The sequence below is a fragment of the Salvia splendens genome, chromosome 10 (genome assembly GCF_004379255.2).
Source record: "Salvia splendens isolate huo1 chromosome 10, SspV2, whole genome shotgun sequence".
Classification (NCBI taxonomy): domain Eukaryota; kingdom Viridiplantae; phylum Streptophyta; class Magnoliopsida; order Lamiales; family Lamiaceae; genus Salvia; species Salvia splendens.
Window position 1 is genome coordinate 19,169,309 of NC_056041.1, and position 16,349 is coordinate 19,185,657.

The 16,349-nt window shown below is 37.6% G+C and overlaps 2 protein-coding genes and 1 pseudogene across 3 annotated transcripts; all 3 read left to right on the forward strand.

Moving 5' to 3' along the window:
- Positions 1–807: 807 nt before the first annotated feature.
- Positions 808–2,505, forward strand: LOC121751424 (PTI1-like tyrosine-protein kinase At3g15890). 2 transcript variants are annotated; one of them, XM_042146161.1, is made up of 4 exons: positions 808–995; positions 1,081–1,228; positions 1,319–1,581; positions 1,881–2,505. In XM_042146161.1, exons 1-4 carry the CDS (start codon positions 934–936, stop codon positions 2,464–2,466), a joined length of 1,059 nt encoding a protein of 352 aa, XP_042002095.1. In that variant the 5' UTR covers positions 808–933; the 3' UTR covers positions 2,467–2,505. The 2 variants fall into 2 exon arrangements, with proteins under 2 accessions (XP_042002095.1, XP_042002096.1); XM_042146162.1 differs by having other exon boundaries at positions 1,084–1,228.
- Positions 2,506–4,314: 1,809 nt separating this feature from the next.
- On the forward strand, positions 4,315–5,338 carry LOC121752729 (annotated as a pseudogene).
- A 2,545-nt stretch (positions 5,339–7,883) lies between these two features.
- LOC121750486 lies at positions 7,884–13,644 on the forward strand. The gene is made up of 10 exons (XM_042145022.1): positions 7,884–8,189; positions 9,142–11,675; positions 11,769–11,953; positions 12,030–12,098; positions 12,179–12,331; positions 12,450–12,613; positions 12,692–12,839; positions 12,943–13,065; positions 13,148–13,235; positions 13,303–13,644. The coding sequence occupies exons 2-10, from the start codon at positions 9,179–9,181 to the stop codon at positions 13,497–13,499; spliced, it is 3,624 nt and encodes a 1,207-aa protein (XP_042000956.1). The 5' UTR covers positions 7,884–8,189; positions 9,142–9,178; the 3' UTR covers positions 13,500–13,644.
- Positions 13,645–16,349: the final 2,705 nt, after the last annotated feature.

A 16,349-nucleotide genomic window follows, 5' to 3' on the forward strand; every position in this document is an offset into this window, starting at 1 on the left:
CCTTTTTTTTAATCAGACTCTACCTAAGCTCCAGCATTATTTGATTGTGATCTGGGTTTCTCGACAAATCCTGTTTCGGCTATGCTTAATTATCAACTATACAATCCAATTGTCACGTTGTCTTCATCTAAATGGACTGTTGGAAGTGGATGATATCATACATATGGGTTGCTTTCCACTTTCCGCAGCATATCCACAAATCATTTTATTAATTAAAGAGGTTTTATACTAAAGAAAACATAATATTCAAGCACGAAAATGATTACACAAATGAAGATGTATGGTGTGGACTACACAAACACACAAATTAAATTTCAAGTTGTAATTGATAAATAATTGTAATTGGAGGTTAATATACCTTAATTAGAGCTAATAATTAGAACTAGAATTAATCATTCCTAACTAAGAATTATGAAAGGAAATACTAAATTCCAATTCAAATGTAACTAAAACCTAATTAATTAGAATCACAATCCGGACGGCTGCATACACTTGCGCCTGTGGACAATAGTGGCGGATAATTAATTAGAATCACTATAAATACATTCAATTTTCACTCAGACTAATATTTAGGTGTAACGACTAGGGATGAGCGAAAGAGCCTCTCTTTTTTTACGCTTTACAAAAATTGAATTTTATGAAATAAAAAAGATATAAGATTTAAATAGAAGAAAGTGCAATCATGTTGAAAAGGTCCAAATGCAAAATGCATAAAAAATTTAATAAATTCCATTACGTGTAAACGATATTATAATATGGTTCTTGACTTCCAAGGCTGCATTTTGTCATCGTGGAACTATTCTCATTTCTCACTACCTTTGGCGTTGATTTAACCGATAATCTGCCGTCTTTATGCCTTCTTCTACCTTAGATTCCCAAACACCTCAACTCATCCATTTTGTTGTGGTCTTAGTTCACCCAAATTGAGAAAACATGATGAAATATATCTGCAAATGCCTCTTTTGCGTCTCGATTGAGAACCAACCTAAGAGCAGGTGACTTCTCCCTTGAATTATATGTCTATGATTTTTAATTTCCAAGATATTTTGTGTTAATATTTTTTTTTCCATAAAATTTAAGTAGCTCAAGCAGGCAGAGAGACTATCCATGGGATATCTACACACTCAAAGAGCTGGTCCACGCCACGAACAACTTTCACAACGATAACAAAATCGGTGAAGGAGGATTCGGAAGCGTTTATTGGGGCCGAACAAGTAAAGGAGTCGAGGCAATTTTTCATTTCGTCTCTTAAAAATCGAAACCTTAGATAAAAGAGAAATCCTTAGGAAATGAAATATTATTGGTTCTTCTCTTGCAGTTGGCGGTAAAAAGGCTGAAGGCGATGACCGCGAAAGCAGAGATGGAGTTTGCAGTTGAGGTAGAGATACTTGGTAGGGTTAGACATAAGAATTTGCTAGGGTTAAGAGGATTCTATGCTGGCGGAGATGAAAGGCTAATAGTATATGATTATATGCCTAACCATAGCTTGCTCACTCATTTGCACGGACAACTCGCTCCCGATGGCCTATTGGATTGGCCTCGAAGGATGAACATCGCAATTGGATCAGCCGAGGGGATCGCGTAAGTAATTCAAATCTTATCATATTACAAATATCCAGTTTTCAAGTAATCATTAATGTAAGTGATGAAATACTGATAGCCCCAAAATTAAGGGGGAATATGGTCAAGGAAATATTTGATCTTATTCGTTATTATATGTGAATTCTGATAGTTTTTAAGTAATCATCAATGTAAGTGATGAAACACTGATAGCGTCTTTCAAAATTAAGGGGTAATATGGTCAAGGAAAGACGACTATCAGTATTTCATCACTTTTCTTAAATTTTTTATTGATTGGATCGTTGTTGCGTGATTTGAAGATACTTGCATCACGAGGCGAAGCCTCACATCATACACAGAGACATAAAGGCGAGCAACGTGCTCCTAGACTCGGAATTCGACGCCAAAGTAGCGGATTTTGGATTCGCGAAGCTGATACCGGAAGGGGTGAGTCACCTAACCACGAGGGTGAAAGGAACCCTAGGGTATCTAGCACCCGAATACGCCATGTGGGGGAAGGTCTCGGAGAGCTGCGACGTGTACAGCTTCGGGATCCTGCTCCTCGAGATCATCAGCGCCAGGAAGCCCCTGGAGAAGCTCCCCGGGGGTGTGAAGCGCGACATCGTGCAGTGGGCCACGCCGTTTCTCGACAAGGGAGCGTTCGAGCAAATAGCCGACCCTAGGCTGAAGGGCAGGTTCGACCGGGACGAGCTAAAGAGAGTCATCGCCATCGCCCTCCGTTGCACGGATGCGGAGGCGGAGAATAGGCCGAGCATGGTGGAGGTGGTGGCATGGCTCAAGGGCGGAGTCGGGAGTAGGAGGAGGGAGGTACGGATTCACAAATATAGTACAGAGGATGAGTATGACGACGATGTTCGGGTGAATGATGTGGAGACGACGTCGTAGCATGATTTGATCATAGTGGTTTGTGAATTGTTGTTATAATGTTTGTGGAGTTCACGTGGAAATGTAATTATATCATTTGTTCAGGTTTTAAATGTATCCTCCGAATTTATCTAGGATTAAGTTTTGGATTTCGGATACATACCACATCATAGATCAATTGTGATACATTTTTTGTCATTGGACAGACAGAGTTAGGTAATGTCTGAAGTCAAAGGTCTTGAGTTCGAGTTCTAGGTAATGTCTGAAGTCAAAGGTCTTGGGTTCGAGTTCTTTATGGTGCGGAATTTAAATCTAAATTCACATAGTTTAAGGGCGGAGTAATTATTATTTCTTCATATTTTATATTTTTATAATTTTATTTTTAATTCGTTTTATGTCCATAGAATTTTTAAATCACTTATAAATAGTGATTTTCATTATTTTTTATAATTTTATATTATTAATGATTTTTAGAATTTATGAAATTAGGATTAGGATTTCTTATTTCCTTTTTTCCATTCGGCCATTCTTGTAGCATGTTTGAACCAAATTTGTTCATTCTAAATTTTGAAGTTCAAATTTCAAACCTATTAATAATACTACATTGTACCTTGTGAAGTTAGATATCCCCTTTCCCCTCACGCGGTGTATGAAAATAATGTGCTAACTTAGCAACCTCAGGAAAGATTAACTATGATCTCAAAACTAATTAAACAATTTTGCTAAGCACATAGAAACTAATAAAATTATCTCTTATTTTGAGGATGTGTATATGCTGGCGGTTTAGGTGAATTCATGGACCCAGCGTCAATATTTTGTCACTATCATTGACTAGTTCAAGGAATAAAAGGTGGATACTAAGGACGGCCATAAAATTTTCAAAAAATATGGCCATTTGCTATAAGCGTTGAACTACCGACGAAATACAAATTTATCTCATTCTTCATAGAGTTGGACTAAATATAGATATTTAAATGGTAGGAAGTGTTCATATAACTATTTTCAAATAAGAACTTACTCTCTCTGTTCTGTTGTAATTAAGGCATTTTTTTCCGGCACATGATTTAATAAATATTGTATTGAGTGAGTTAAGTAAATGAAGAATAAAGTAGGAAAGAAAATGGTAGAGAGGTGGAGAGAGAATAAAACAAAAGAGAGTAAAGAAATGTGTTGATTTTTACTTTAAAAAATGACTCTATGACCTACTATGGAACGTACGAAAATGGCAAAATGACTCCACCACTATGAAACGCAGGGAATATCAAACGGAGGGAGGCTACACACGAAACTCTCTTTTTCTTGTATTCTCTTCATCTCTATTTATAAAGCATTCTTTGGGATAGGTAATGGTTGCATGAATGAATAGGATTGGGCTATATCCCATAGAACATTTACAGATTAAATCAAATCTATAACTTAATATATATTCAATAAAATATTATTTTGTACCACTATAGGAAATAATATTAATCTCCAATCCAATTTCCAAATATTGATCTTTTAATACAGAGTATATTACTAAAATATTGGAAAACTCAAAATTAATGCATTGATTAAAAGATTATATCATTAAAAATAATTGTGAATTAATTTGACAAATTAAAAATTAGTGCATTAATTAGAAGAGTTCATATCTGTGCAATAATGAGTGAATTATTTGACAAGCACAAAATTAGTGCATTAGGTTTGATTTGAGTTGACTTTCCTTTTACAATAAATTGATACATATGTATTTATTTAATTTTCATTTTACCTAAAGAATAAAGATAAGGGTACATTAGTCCATATTTAAATTAACCTTATGGCAAAGAGACATAGGGGTATTATGGCATAAACAGATTAGGCCTCCAAATCAGTACTTTATGAATCGTGACATGTGCCATTTCTTGAGATGCGGTTCAGCACGACGTTCGTAATTTACGACTATTTTAGTATATAGTGAGGAATATTAATTGCAGCATAGCCTACTTTCTTCAAGCTGTTGAAAATTATTTGCTCCAAAATGAATCCCAGCACCGATCCATACACTTACTTAGGATTCGCCAAAAACCCCGACGCCTCAATCACACGCATACCTGGCCACATTCCGTCCACCGCCGCCTCCACCGACCCCTAAAACCCCGTTCTCACCAAGGACGTCCCCATCAACCCCCAAACCAACACATGGGCCCGTCTCTATTATCCCTCCGCCGCCGCCACGAAACTCCCCCTCATAGTCTACTACCACGGCGGCGGCTTCGTCCTCTGCAGCGCCGCCTCCTCCATGTTCCACAGCTTCCTCTCCGGCATCGCCCTCGCGATCCCGGCGGTGGTAGTCTCGGTAGACTACCGCCTGGCGCCCGAGCACCGCCTCCCCGCCGCCTACGACGACTGCGCGGAGGCGCTGCGCTGGGTCAACGCCAGCGAAGACGCGTGGTTGACCGGGCGCACGGACACGTATGTCATGGGAACGAGCTCTGGAGGGAACATAGCGTACCACGTCGGGTTAAAGGAGGCGGGGCGGATGAAGATCCGAGGGCTGATATTGCACCACCCCTTCTTCGGCGGGGTGGAGAGGAGGGTGTCGGAGATGCAGCTGGTCGACGACGCGGTGCTTCCGGCGAGCGTGACGGATCTGATGTGGAGCCTGGCGCTGCCGGTCGGGTGTGATCGTGATCATGAGTTTTGCAATCCGGTGAGAGTGGAGATTGTTGAGAAGGTGAAGGTTTTGGTGACGGGCTGCGGCGGCGATCCGTTGATTGATCGGCAAAAGGAGGTGGCGAGGATGTTGGCGGAGAATGGTGCGGATGTGATCCAAGAGTTTAGTGAAGGAGGGTGTCATGGGGTTGAGCTTTTTGATGACCCCAAAGCTTTGGTCTTTTATGAGCTTCTCAAGAAATTTCTTTCTACTTAGCTTGTTGGTTCATCCATATATCATTAATTAGTCAATAATATCTGATTTGTCTCGACTTTTTAGATCTTCGATTATGACTCCAAATGATTTTGAAGCAACACAAACATATAGGAGTATTTGCAAACCTATTATTAACTCTTGAAAATGCTCATTTGTTAATGTTTAACATACGGTGATAATTTGTTTTAGATGAATATGCTCATTTTTACTATAAACAAGAGTCCGCTCATTCTTTTTATAACACTATATGTGCCTGTTCGGATTAGCATATAAAATAATAGTGGATACTATATAGGATATGATAGGATGGGCTTTATCTAGGATTATATTGTTGGAATCGTGGTCCGATCAACGCAATTGGACCGGGTCGTACAAGTGACAGATTATTTAATTTTGAAATAATTAAATAATTTATAATCGATCTACGCTCCGAGTAGATGAGTGTGCCATATTCACTTTCTCTAAACCGATTCCCGGTGAGTGAGAAATAATATATTAAAATATGTCGCGATATCTGGAGATAAATTAATTAATTTCGGATACTTAGACAAAAAAATGTGGCAAATGAGCATACGGAGAAAGCTTCGTAGAATGCGTGCACATTGATCGGGTCGTCCGGATACATTTCTGGATTGAACAACTACGTGAGAGGTGTCTAGGTACATCCGTCCAGGTTCATGCTCCATGATTGACGTTTGTAACGTCTGTAACGTTTGTAACCACCGACCATTACAAATTAGCCTCAGTGGCAGAGTTGACTCCTATCCTCCACATGACCTATAAATAGTCATGCACACTCTTCCATTCGAATTCTTCTTTGTAATTTCGTTCAAGTTTACTTTTCTTTATTCCTTCTTTTGAGTTGTATTATGCCCGGCTAGTGTTTTATCTCTTGTAATCCAGAAAATCAACATATATTAATGTTAGATTTTAATTTAAGACAATTGAATAAGATATTTAATCAATATAATTATACGTATAAAATAATGTCAGATTTTAGATTACTGTTTGGTTAATTATACGTATACTTTTCATTTAGATTTCATTAGTTTAATATATTAAAATTTAATTTGAACAATTATGCTTTATTGTTTTAATAAAATTTTAAATTTAGTTTTAATGAATGAATTAATTCATATTGACTAAATAAATTAAAATAAAATAAAATAAAATAAAATCTAGTTTTTAATCGTAAAGCAGATTTTAGTTAACAAGTTTAAAGTTTGTGAGAAAAAATAAATTTCTTAAAAGTTTCATTATATTATGGGCAAATATCACTTTTATTAATATAGGAGCTCATTATAAAGCTCAAATATCACTTTTATTAATTTAGGAGCTCATTATAAATTAACCGACTTTTTTGGAGGTTGGAATAATATTATTTACAGTTAGTTCGATCTGACTATGAATTTGTTTTATCAAAATAGTAGTAATATATTTTTAGTTCTCAACCTATTTAAAAATAAATTAATGATTTATTAAAAATAAAAATTTTATGCAATTGTGTTGTTATTTTTTTACATTTGAATAAAGTATTACTCTTATTTCTATGTTGGCGCGCGTGGTAATTTAATGTGATATGTTTGGGTCAAACTAACCCGCAATTTATGGATATACTACGAATAACAGCTCACACTTCACCCTACATCAACTCTATGCACTCCTCCACAATGGCGTATCTAGGATTTGTAATTTGGGGGTACGAAAAATAATTATAACGACTTAAAATTTCAAAATGTGACTAATCATTTTTATTTTTTTTTTATTTTTTAATGTTTTTCAATTATTCTATTTTTTCAAATAAAATCTTTTCTTTTTTATCAAAAAACTTCATTTTAAATAAATATAAATTACTATTTTATAGTATCATGTAAATTATATATTTGAAATACAAGTATCCATGTTTTGTTAATTAGCAATATATAATATAGATATGAATACAATTAGGGGGTTAGTTTTATAAATTTGGATTTTTTTTAAACTACAAAAATATATACTTTATATTAAAAAATATATAATTTGGAGTATTAATCGTATAACTATCTATTAAAAATATAATTAATGAAAAGTAAATATGAAATAATACAAAATTAAATTAGAAAAGAGCAAGTTAGTGGTTAAACTAATAAATGTAATAGTTAAAAACAAAATAATTAATAAATCTTAAATATGAAGTGAGAACAAAGTAAAATTGAATTAGAGGTGATATAGATTAAAACAATGGAAAATTGAACAAAGTTTATTTTGGGGAAAAGAAAGTGAAGTAAAAATTAAAGAGTGGAACATGTAAGCAAGAAATTTTGAACTCAGGTCTCTGGCTTGGTGAAATATCCCTCATACCACTGGGTCACCGACGTATTCCGTGATAATAGGACTAAATAGAGTATTAATATACAAAATTTTGGGGTACGGTTTGTTCCAATGTGTATACGCTGCTGCTCCTCCACGTGCTTCACCTCACACGAACACCTCCTAATTTTAAGAACATATAAAAAAATTGTAATTAATAATTCTTAAAAAAAAACTCGAAAAATTTATACCATGTTCCACTTTCCAATCGCCCAATTCCAGATAGAAATCGACCCTCTCTTGCCCATTTCTTCAATTTTGGGTTCTTTGTGTTTTCCCTTCAAGAAACACATCTTGGTCCCCAAAATTTTTTAGAGGAGATTATTTGTATTCAATTTACAAACGATTAATGTATTATGTATACATTGAGAAGAAAATAGTGAGGTCGGAAGATAATGACAGATATAAATGGAAGGGCTTAAGAGATTCCCAGCGCTTCAAAGTCTGCCCTTTCAATCTTTTCTTCTCACACTTTTCATTGTAGATTCCAATTAAAGATCAGGTATTTGATCGTTTCTAAACTCATATTAATAGTTTCCATACTGCCCATTTTTTAGTATTTATTGTTGTTTTGGTGTTATTGTATCAATGGGTCACATCTTGAATATATCGAGACAAAAGACGTGTTAGGTCAAAAATTTCTGACTCACAAAATAAAAATAGACTGATTAACCCAAACCAAGAACAATTCGAGTTTAATTAGGCTAGACTCTTTTAGGCTTTTAAATTAAGAAAATTGTGTGTAGTGAATTAAATGAGTTAATAAATGGAATGTCTGTGCTGTGGATGAGTGTGTCCTCATTTTTACCTCGCTTATTTTCCTTTTTGGGACAAACTAACAATTAGTGGATCCTAAGTTGTCCGAATACATTATGTACCTTGATGATGTTCTTCTAATTCTTACCTTAAAAAACTTTCTTTATTTTTCTAGGAAGCTCTATCAAATATGTTCCTAGTAAGCTTTGCTTGATGTCATTTTATGCCATGCATCCATGACTCTCTTCCCTCTTTTACTATAACACTAATCTCAAGAACATATAGGATAATAGAAACATCATAAATAAACTGAAAAACTCCAAAAGCTTATATATTTCTTTTATATTATATCCAATCAAGATAGTTCCCTTACTTCCATTTTAGACCTTTTGTGTTTCACCTTAAGAAATGTTATACTTACATATTTCTCCCTCAATCTTACACGAGATAAATTGTCATGCAATTTATAAACATTTACTCCTTTCAATCTTCTTACCTCACATTTTTTTTACGAGAGTTACCGTTACTCAACTCAACTTATATTAGTATCCGAGTCATGTTGCACGATATATTTTACGTTATTTTGTGTTAATTCCTATTTTTTTTTTATGGTTATGATCATTATTTTGTCGAGTTGAATGTGGTGAATATAAGCAACACATTTTGAATTTAAGTACTGATGTATGCTTTTGTTCTAGGGATTGAAGTGCAACAATAACTATTCTTTAGTTGTGCATGATGGCCTACGATCAGAACTCAATGCCCAATGATTTGCGTCCGCTAAATATTATGAGAACTTTGCCTGAGGACCCTAGGATTTCTCCTGCTACTTCTTCTGGAAGGCCAGTTGAAGGATATTATGCTAGCCCACCTACTGATGGTAGCCCTGGAGCAGTGCCTCTAGTTTATTATCCTGCCACAATTCCAGAAGTTGGGTTTATACCTAAAGCATTTAACAATGCCGTTACTGGAGTTGCCGGATGGATACAACAAATTGTGCCGCCTCCTCAAGTCCAACAAGGTGTTGTGAGTGGTACTGTGGTCAATTCGTCGTGTGTATATTCAACCAGTCCTAATTGTGGGACACTAAACGGGTGTAGTCCTTTAGATCATGCTAGTGATGAGGGCGGTGATCATGATTCTTTGACGGGCCGGAAGGTCAAATTCTTATGTAGTTTTGGTGGGAAAATACTGCCACGCTTGACTGACGGGGCATTGAGATATGTAGGAGGGCAGACAAGGATAATTAGTGTTGCAAGGGATATTCTATTTGGTGATTTTGTTCGGAAAATGGAAGATACATATGCACATAATATGGAGATTAAATATCAGCTGCCAGATGAGGATCTTGATGCACTTGTCACCGTTTCTTGTTCTGATGATCTTGAGAACATGATGGACGAATATGAAAAGTTGGTCGAGGCGTGTTCTGATGGGTCTGCTAAGTTGAGAATATTTCTATTTTTGCCTGCAGATCTTGATCCGGTTGGGCATTTGCAAGATGGTGGACAGAGGTATATAGAAGCTGTGAATGGGATAGGGGATGTGTTTAATGGTAGAGATTGTATTGATAGAAAGGACAGTATTGAGAGTACTATTTCTGTTGAGAACTCTGAGTTGAGTGGGGGTGATAACCTAAGCCATGGTATAGGGGAGGCTGCTGCCGGAAACCTTGTTCCTTTCACTACAGAACCAGCATTGGTTTATGGAGATCCTAATCCGGTGCCTTACGCCGACTCTTATGCTGCTACTTCATTAAGCATTCCAATGGCTAAAACAAGTGTGGGCTGTGTTATGAATGAGCAAGATGTAGAGAGACCTTCTGTGCCTCTTGCATCAACACCTGTTATGAGTTATCCGGCTTCTTCATCGTATTATGCAGATTCTCATCAAGAAACATCCAATTATGCTCAATGTCCTCATCCCCAGATGGGTTTCCCCAGCCAAATTTTAGGGACTGTTATGGCTTCCCCTCAACACTTCACTTCTGCCGTCCGCATGAAAATGAACCACCCCTCATACATCGGTATAAGGCCCAATATAGTTCCTGCTGTTGGTCAACCTCAACAAGTTCAAATGGAGAATTATCCTTTTGATAACATCATGTCACATAGGCTTGTTCAAGGATACAATGTCAGTCAAGGGGGAGTCTATAATTGGCAACAAATTTCACATCCCAAGCAGATAGGTTTCTTAGAAGGGAGCTCGACTCCTCAACCAGAATGGATCACAAGAATAGAAGACTGCCAGATGTGTCAAAAAGGATTGCCTCATGCTCATTCAGATACAGTAGTTCAGGAGCAAAAAGGAAGTCCTTCCAGCACTATCTCTGATATCAGCTCTATGTCTTGCAATCTCCCACTAGATGCTAGAACAATTCCACACAAGCTAGAAAATCAAGAACCTTCTAAGGTGACAATTCCCCATGGTGTTGTAAGCGGAGTGCAAGTTCCATATGGTGTTTTCATGGCTAATACCCATCCGTGTTCCCACCAGAATGTACTTGTCCAGCCTAAACATGAAAGGTCCTTAAACAGTGATTTTGTTCCTATCGGTATGCATTTGCAAGGTCGCCAATCCCCAACGGAGTACTCTCAAAAAATATGTATAGATGAGTGTACTTCATCGTCATACGACTATAAAACTATAGCGGATCTCAGAAATGAAGACTCACAAGATAACAAGCCACACCAGATTCCTATAGGAGAAGTTGTTGGCAAGCACACTTACTCATCCACAGAATCCTATGAAGTGATGTCGACTCCTCCTTATTCACTAGTTGGGGCCAGTCCTTTATCCTCGGATGAAACGGTTGGAACTCGTGCAACAGAAAAAGAACATTCTGTTAATGAACGGAACGATAACGTTTTATGTTCACAGCCAAGAATAGGTAGTGACAAAGGTGGTGCTCATGAGCCATTTGTATCAGCATCCCATGGAGTTGGAGATATCCTAGAGACATCAGCGCCACAATTTATCAACCAGGATCCATGGAATATGCGTCCTGATACCCATTATCCTCCTCCCAAACCAAGCAAGATTCAAACAAAGAGGGATCATAATGCAGGACATCGAGATCTTTTTGTGGACAATAATCTGTTCAACAGTGGACAAACACCAACAACAAATTCTAGGGAGTTAGTGTCAGAAACTACACTTGATGATGGAGTTAACCACCTTTCCAACAATCTTAACTGGGATCTGAGTCCAGATCGTAGTTCGTCCAACAAAGGTCTACAATCTAATTTTTTTTAATCTTTATGGCTAATACAAAACTTGTTCCTCTTTTTGCATTAAACTATAGTCGTTTTTCATGCACATAAAGGTTCAAGTGAGGAACAAATAAAGAGCGAAATTGAAGTTGTTGTTGACGGTGTGGCAACCCCGGTGTTTCATTTGTCTTTGCAATCAAATCCAGGTTCATTAATGAGTCCGAGGAGTGATTCTACATCTATATCCCATGAGAATTGTGATGGCCAACCTGCTAATGTAGATACAAAGCATCCAGATGTATGTGATGTCTTAAATTTTCAAAGACTATATTTATTTAATACCCCTACTTGATGTGGCTGAGTATGTTATTTAGGAAATCAAGACCAAATTATCAGAGAATACAAATATTGGGTCCCCTGCATCAGGCGTTGGCCGATTACAGGTTTTTTTTTTTTTATCTTCAACTCGGTTTGTTTGATTTTTAACAAGGTTAGCATTCTCAAATCTTGTTGCTCTTGCCAGATTATTATGAACAGTGACCTGGAAGAACTACGAGAACTAGGTTCTGGCACGTTTGGTACTGTTTATCATGGAAAGTGGAGAGGCACCGATGTTGCAATTAAACGTATCAATGATAGATGTTTCTCCGGAAAGCCTTTAGATCAAGAACGCATGGTTCGTCTCGTTATTATCCTGGTGAACCGTGATCTGTTTTATGGTTGTCTTTGGGAATATTTTGTTGTGTGTGAGATTACTTCATCTTACTACTATGATTTATGGTAAATTTAATCAGAGGGATGATTTTTGGAATGAGGCAATCAAGCTAGCTGACTTACACCATCCTAATGTTGTTGCCTTTTATGGAGTTGTGCTTGATGGCCCTGAAGGCTCAGTTGCAACTGTCACTGAATACATGGTCAATGGTTCTTTGAGAAATGCTTTGCAAAAGAATGATAGGTGTGCTATTTATTTTTCCTATACATGTAAGTAATATTTAAAATTCAACCATGAATATTCTTTACACCGAACTGGCAGGATTCTTGATAAGCGCAAGCGTCTTTTGATTGGCATGGATGTTGCATTTGGAATGGAATACTTGCATGCAAAAAATATAGTACATTTTGACTTGAAAAGTGATAATTTATTGGTTAATCTCCGTGACCCTCATCGACCAATATGTAAGGTTAGTGATTGAAACAAGCTTTAGTAGATTTTTCTTTTGTATGATGAGAGCTTGTGAAAGAGCAAGAAATCTCCACATCACAAAAATGTGATATTGCTTGTAGGTTGGTGATTTGGGACTGTCGAAGGTGAAATGCCAAACGCTAATATCAGGAGGTGTAAGAGGAACACTTCCATGGATGGCTCCAGAGCTTTTGAACGGAAGTAGTAGCCTAGTTTCCGAGAAGGTTTGTTTTTTTATCCGTTTATCAGTTACTCCTGCTATAGAACATTTCTTAGCTATCTGAGTATCTTTTTTAAATGTTACAGGTGGATGTGTTTTCATTTGGAATTGTATTGTGGGAACTTCTAACTGCAGAAGAACCTTATGCAGATCTGCACTATGGGGCTATCATTGGTATGCTTTCATCTCAATAACACTCATGCTTAAATATTTTTTACTTATGTCGTCTTTTCGTTGGTAGGCGGTATTGTTAGCAACACGCTGCGGCCTATTGTCCCGGAAACATGCGATCCTGATTGGAGAGCTCTCATGGAGAAATGTTGGTCGTCTGAACCATCGGAAAGGCCAAATTTTACTAAGATTGCAGAAGACTTGAGGGCTATGGCCCTTAAACTTCCATCTAAAGGCCAACTCCAACGTTCTCACCCCAAAACTTGATTTGTCTCTCTTTCATTTGCTATAATCCACCTCAACAAACAGGCTACGAATATAATCTCATGCTTACACTTACAGTGGTATTTTTTGGATGAGAGTTAGAGTAATAATCCATTTGCACAGAAACGAAGAAAAAAGTATTTGCCTCATCTTATATTCGCACGAGGTATCTTTGCTAATTAAATACACTAATTCTTATTTTTACAATAAAAATATTTTTGTTTGAACATTTATGTTATAGTAGTAAGTATTATGCTACATACTAAATGCAAGCATAATTTAACACCATTCTCACATAGTCTATGTTAGATAATTTTTTGTTTACTAAATTCATTTTAATTTTTTAAAATTATTATTAAATTAAACTTATAATTATTCATTTTCTTTGTAACTTAGCTGAAGTATGTACCATAACTAAAAACCGGTCATGTAATTCATAGTATCCAATTGTATGTAGGAGAATTCTATCAAAATTAACCAGGGAAAAGAGAGTGGAAAATTTGTTGAAGAAAACATTTTCTTTATTTGTAATGAAAGTAAATAATTGCATGAGGTTATAGAAGAGGTGGGGCCGGGCAACGAAAGGAAAGAACTGTTAGATTTAATGAGGAAAGAACGTTTCATTTTCATTCTTCACTGTTTTTTAAATGTATTTTTTTTCTTCTAAATATTCACACTTGTAAAACTACACTTTGTGTTCATACTTGTTAGGGAGTAATTTTTATAATCTGCTTCTATTTTCCTTTTACTTAAGTCTTATACTCCTAAATAAGAAATCAAATAAGCTTGAACTAATTATATAAGCGGCCTAGTGAGACAACATATATAGTGTTTTGAATAAATGTCATTTTGACTTAACACAAATTTTAGAAAATGTAAAGAATATTTTTCAAACTTAGAGTAGAATATTATTCCACACAATGAAAGCTTAGCTTTTTGGATAGGGCCGGGATGCCCTAGTCCTTGCACAACAGGCCCATTTTATTATAAGGGGATCCACTATAGGGGCGACGCGCCGGCCGCCCCCATGCCGCCGTCGCCCCGCCTAACTATAGTGCGGGTAGCGTCCGCCCCGAGGCGGACGCAATTTTTGGGGAGGAAGGCCCTCCGGCGAGAAGAGTGCGAGGACGCGCCAAGGCGATGCGCCGCGTCGATAGGCGCGTCGGCCTATAGCGCGGCGGATTGGGCCAGACGAATTTTTTTTTTCATTTTTTTTATAAATTCAATTTAATTTACCTATAAATACACCTCATTCCCTTCATTATTTTCTCATCATTCCAACTCTTCACTCATACTTTCTCTCACTAAAATTTGTGGATTCAATTGGTATTAAAAATGCACGATTTGTGGAATGACGCGTTGAATTCTCTTATTCAAGAGGTGCAGAACCAAGCCGACGAGGAGAATGCGGTGCACGCTGCGGAATTAGCGGAGGAGGCGATCCCTCGTGCGATTACTCATTGTCGGACCATCCAACGAGACCATAGCGGAGTGCACCAGCGTCTAATGGCGGACTACTTTGTGGATAACCCCCGTTTTCCACCCGAGATTTTCCGTCGGCGATTCAGAATGTCGCAACGGCTCTTCAACCATATAGCGACGAATTTGGCGGAGCAGTATCGGTGCTTCACCCTCCGGAGTGATTGCACTGGCCGGATCGGGCTGTCTACTTTTCAGAAATGCACCGCTGCAATTAGGCAGCTTGCCTATGCCGGACCGACTGATATGTTCGACGAATACCTACAGATGGGTGAGACAACTAGCCTAACGGTGCTCAGACAGTTTTGTAAGGGTATCCGAGAAATATTTGGTCCGGAGTTCCTACGAAAGCCCACATCTGATGAGTGCCAGAGACTGCTAGATATGCACGGTTCGGTTTACGGTTTCCCAGGATGTTAGGAAGCATCGATTGCATGCATTGGGAGTGGGAAAACTGCCCGGTGGCGTGGAAAGGCCAGTTCACTACTGGTTTCAAAAGCAAAGGTCCATCGATGATTCTGTAAGCCGTTGCTGACTACCGTTTGCGGATCTCGCATGCGTATTTCGGTGTTGCAGGTTCGAACAACGCCATCAATGTTCTTCAGTCATCGCCTCTTTTCAATGATGAGTGCCGGGGGGAGGGTCCAGAAATCAGCTTCGTAGCCAACGGAACGCAGTACCGTAGGTACTATTTGGCAGATGAGATATATCCTCGGTGGCCGGTATTCGTCAAGACAATTCGCCAATCGGTTGGACCGCAGAAACAATATTTTGCGCGAAAACAAGAGGCTGCTAGGAAGGATGTTGAGCGAGCTTTTGGTGTGCTCCAAGCGCGATGGGCCATTATACGGTGTCTGGCACGAGTTTGGCACGGAGATGATGTCGTGAATATTATGTTAACATGTATCATATTGCACAATATGATAATAGAAGATGAAGGATTTGCTGCAGAGCGCTAGGCACCGGAAGATGGCGCAAGTACAAGTCACGGTGTTGCCTCTGTGCCGATACAGATGAGTGTACCACGTTGTAATGAATATTTGCTCCAACGTTTCACTGATATGCGCAGGAGCACAACACATACCACACTCCAGGCCGATTTGATTGAAGAAGTTTGGGCACGTAGGGGAGGTGGCGCAACGTGAAGAACAATGTGATTTTCTATTGATTAAATTTTCGTTGTATAATTTTTCCATTACTTTAATACGACGAAAATTTAGTGTTTAATTTTAATTTATTTAACTATAGCCGTTTTTTTTCTAATTACATATAGTCCGATAATTTTAATTATAATTGAATTAAAATAAATGAAAAATGAAATAAAATGAAAAGTGGCTAAAAAAAGTGTCCAGTATAGCTGCGGACACTTTTTTT

What these genes read in the sequence shown, in the direction of transcription:
- LOC121751424 (XM_042146161.1), top strand. Translation starts at nt 934, where the DNA reads ATGATGAAATATATCTGCAAATGCCTCTTTTGCGTCTCGATTGAGAAC. An exon ending in GAGAACCAACCTAAGAGCAG is followed by an intron (nt 996 to 1,080) that starts GTGACTTCTCCC and finishes ATAAAATTTAAG; the next exon opens with TAGCTCAAGCAGGCAGAGAG. An exon ending in GGATCAGCCGAGGGGATCGC is followed by an intron (nt 1,582 to 1,880) that starts GTAAGTAATTCA and finishes CGTGATTTGAAG; the next exon opens with ATACTTGCATCACGAGGCGA.
- LOC121750486 (XM_042145022.1), top strand. Translation starts at nt 9,179, where the DNA reads ATGATGGCCTACGATCAGAACTCAATGCCCAATGATTTGCGTCCGCTA. An exon ending in GCTTTGCAAAAGAATGATAG is followed by an intron (nt 12,614 to 12,691) that starts GTGTGCTATTTA and finishes CCGAACTGGCAG; the next exon opens with GATTCTTGATAAGCGCAAGC. An exon ending in GTAGCCTAGTTTCCGAGAAG is followed by an intron (nt 13,066 to 13,147) that starts GTTTGTTTTTTT and finishes TAAATGTTACAG; the next exon opens with GTGGATGTGTTTTCATTTGG.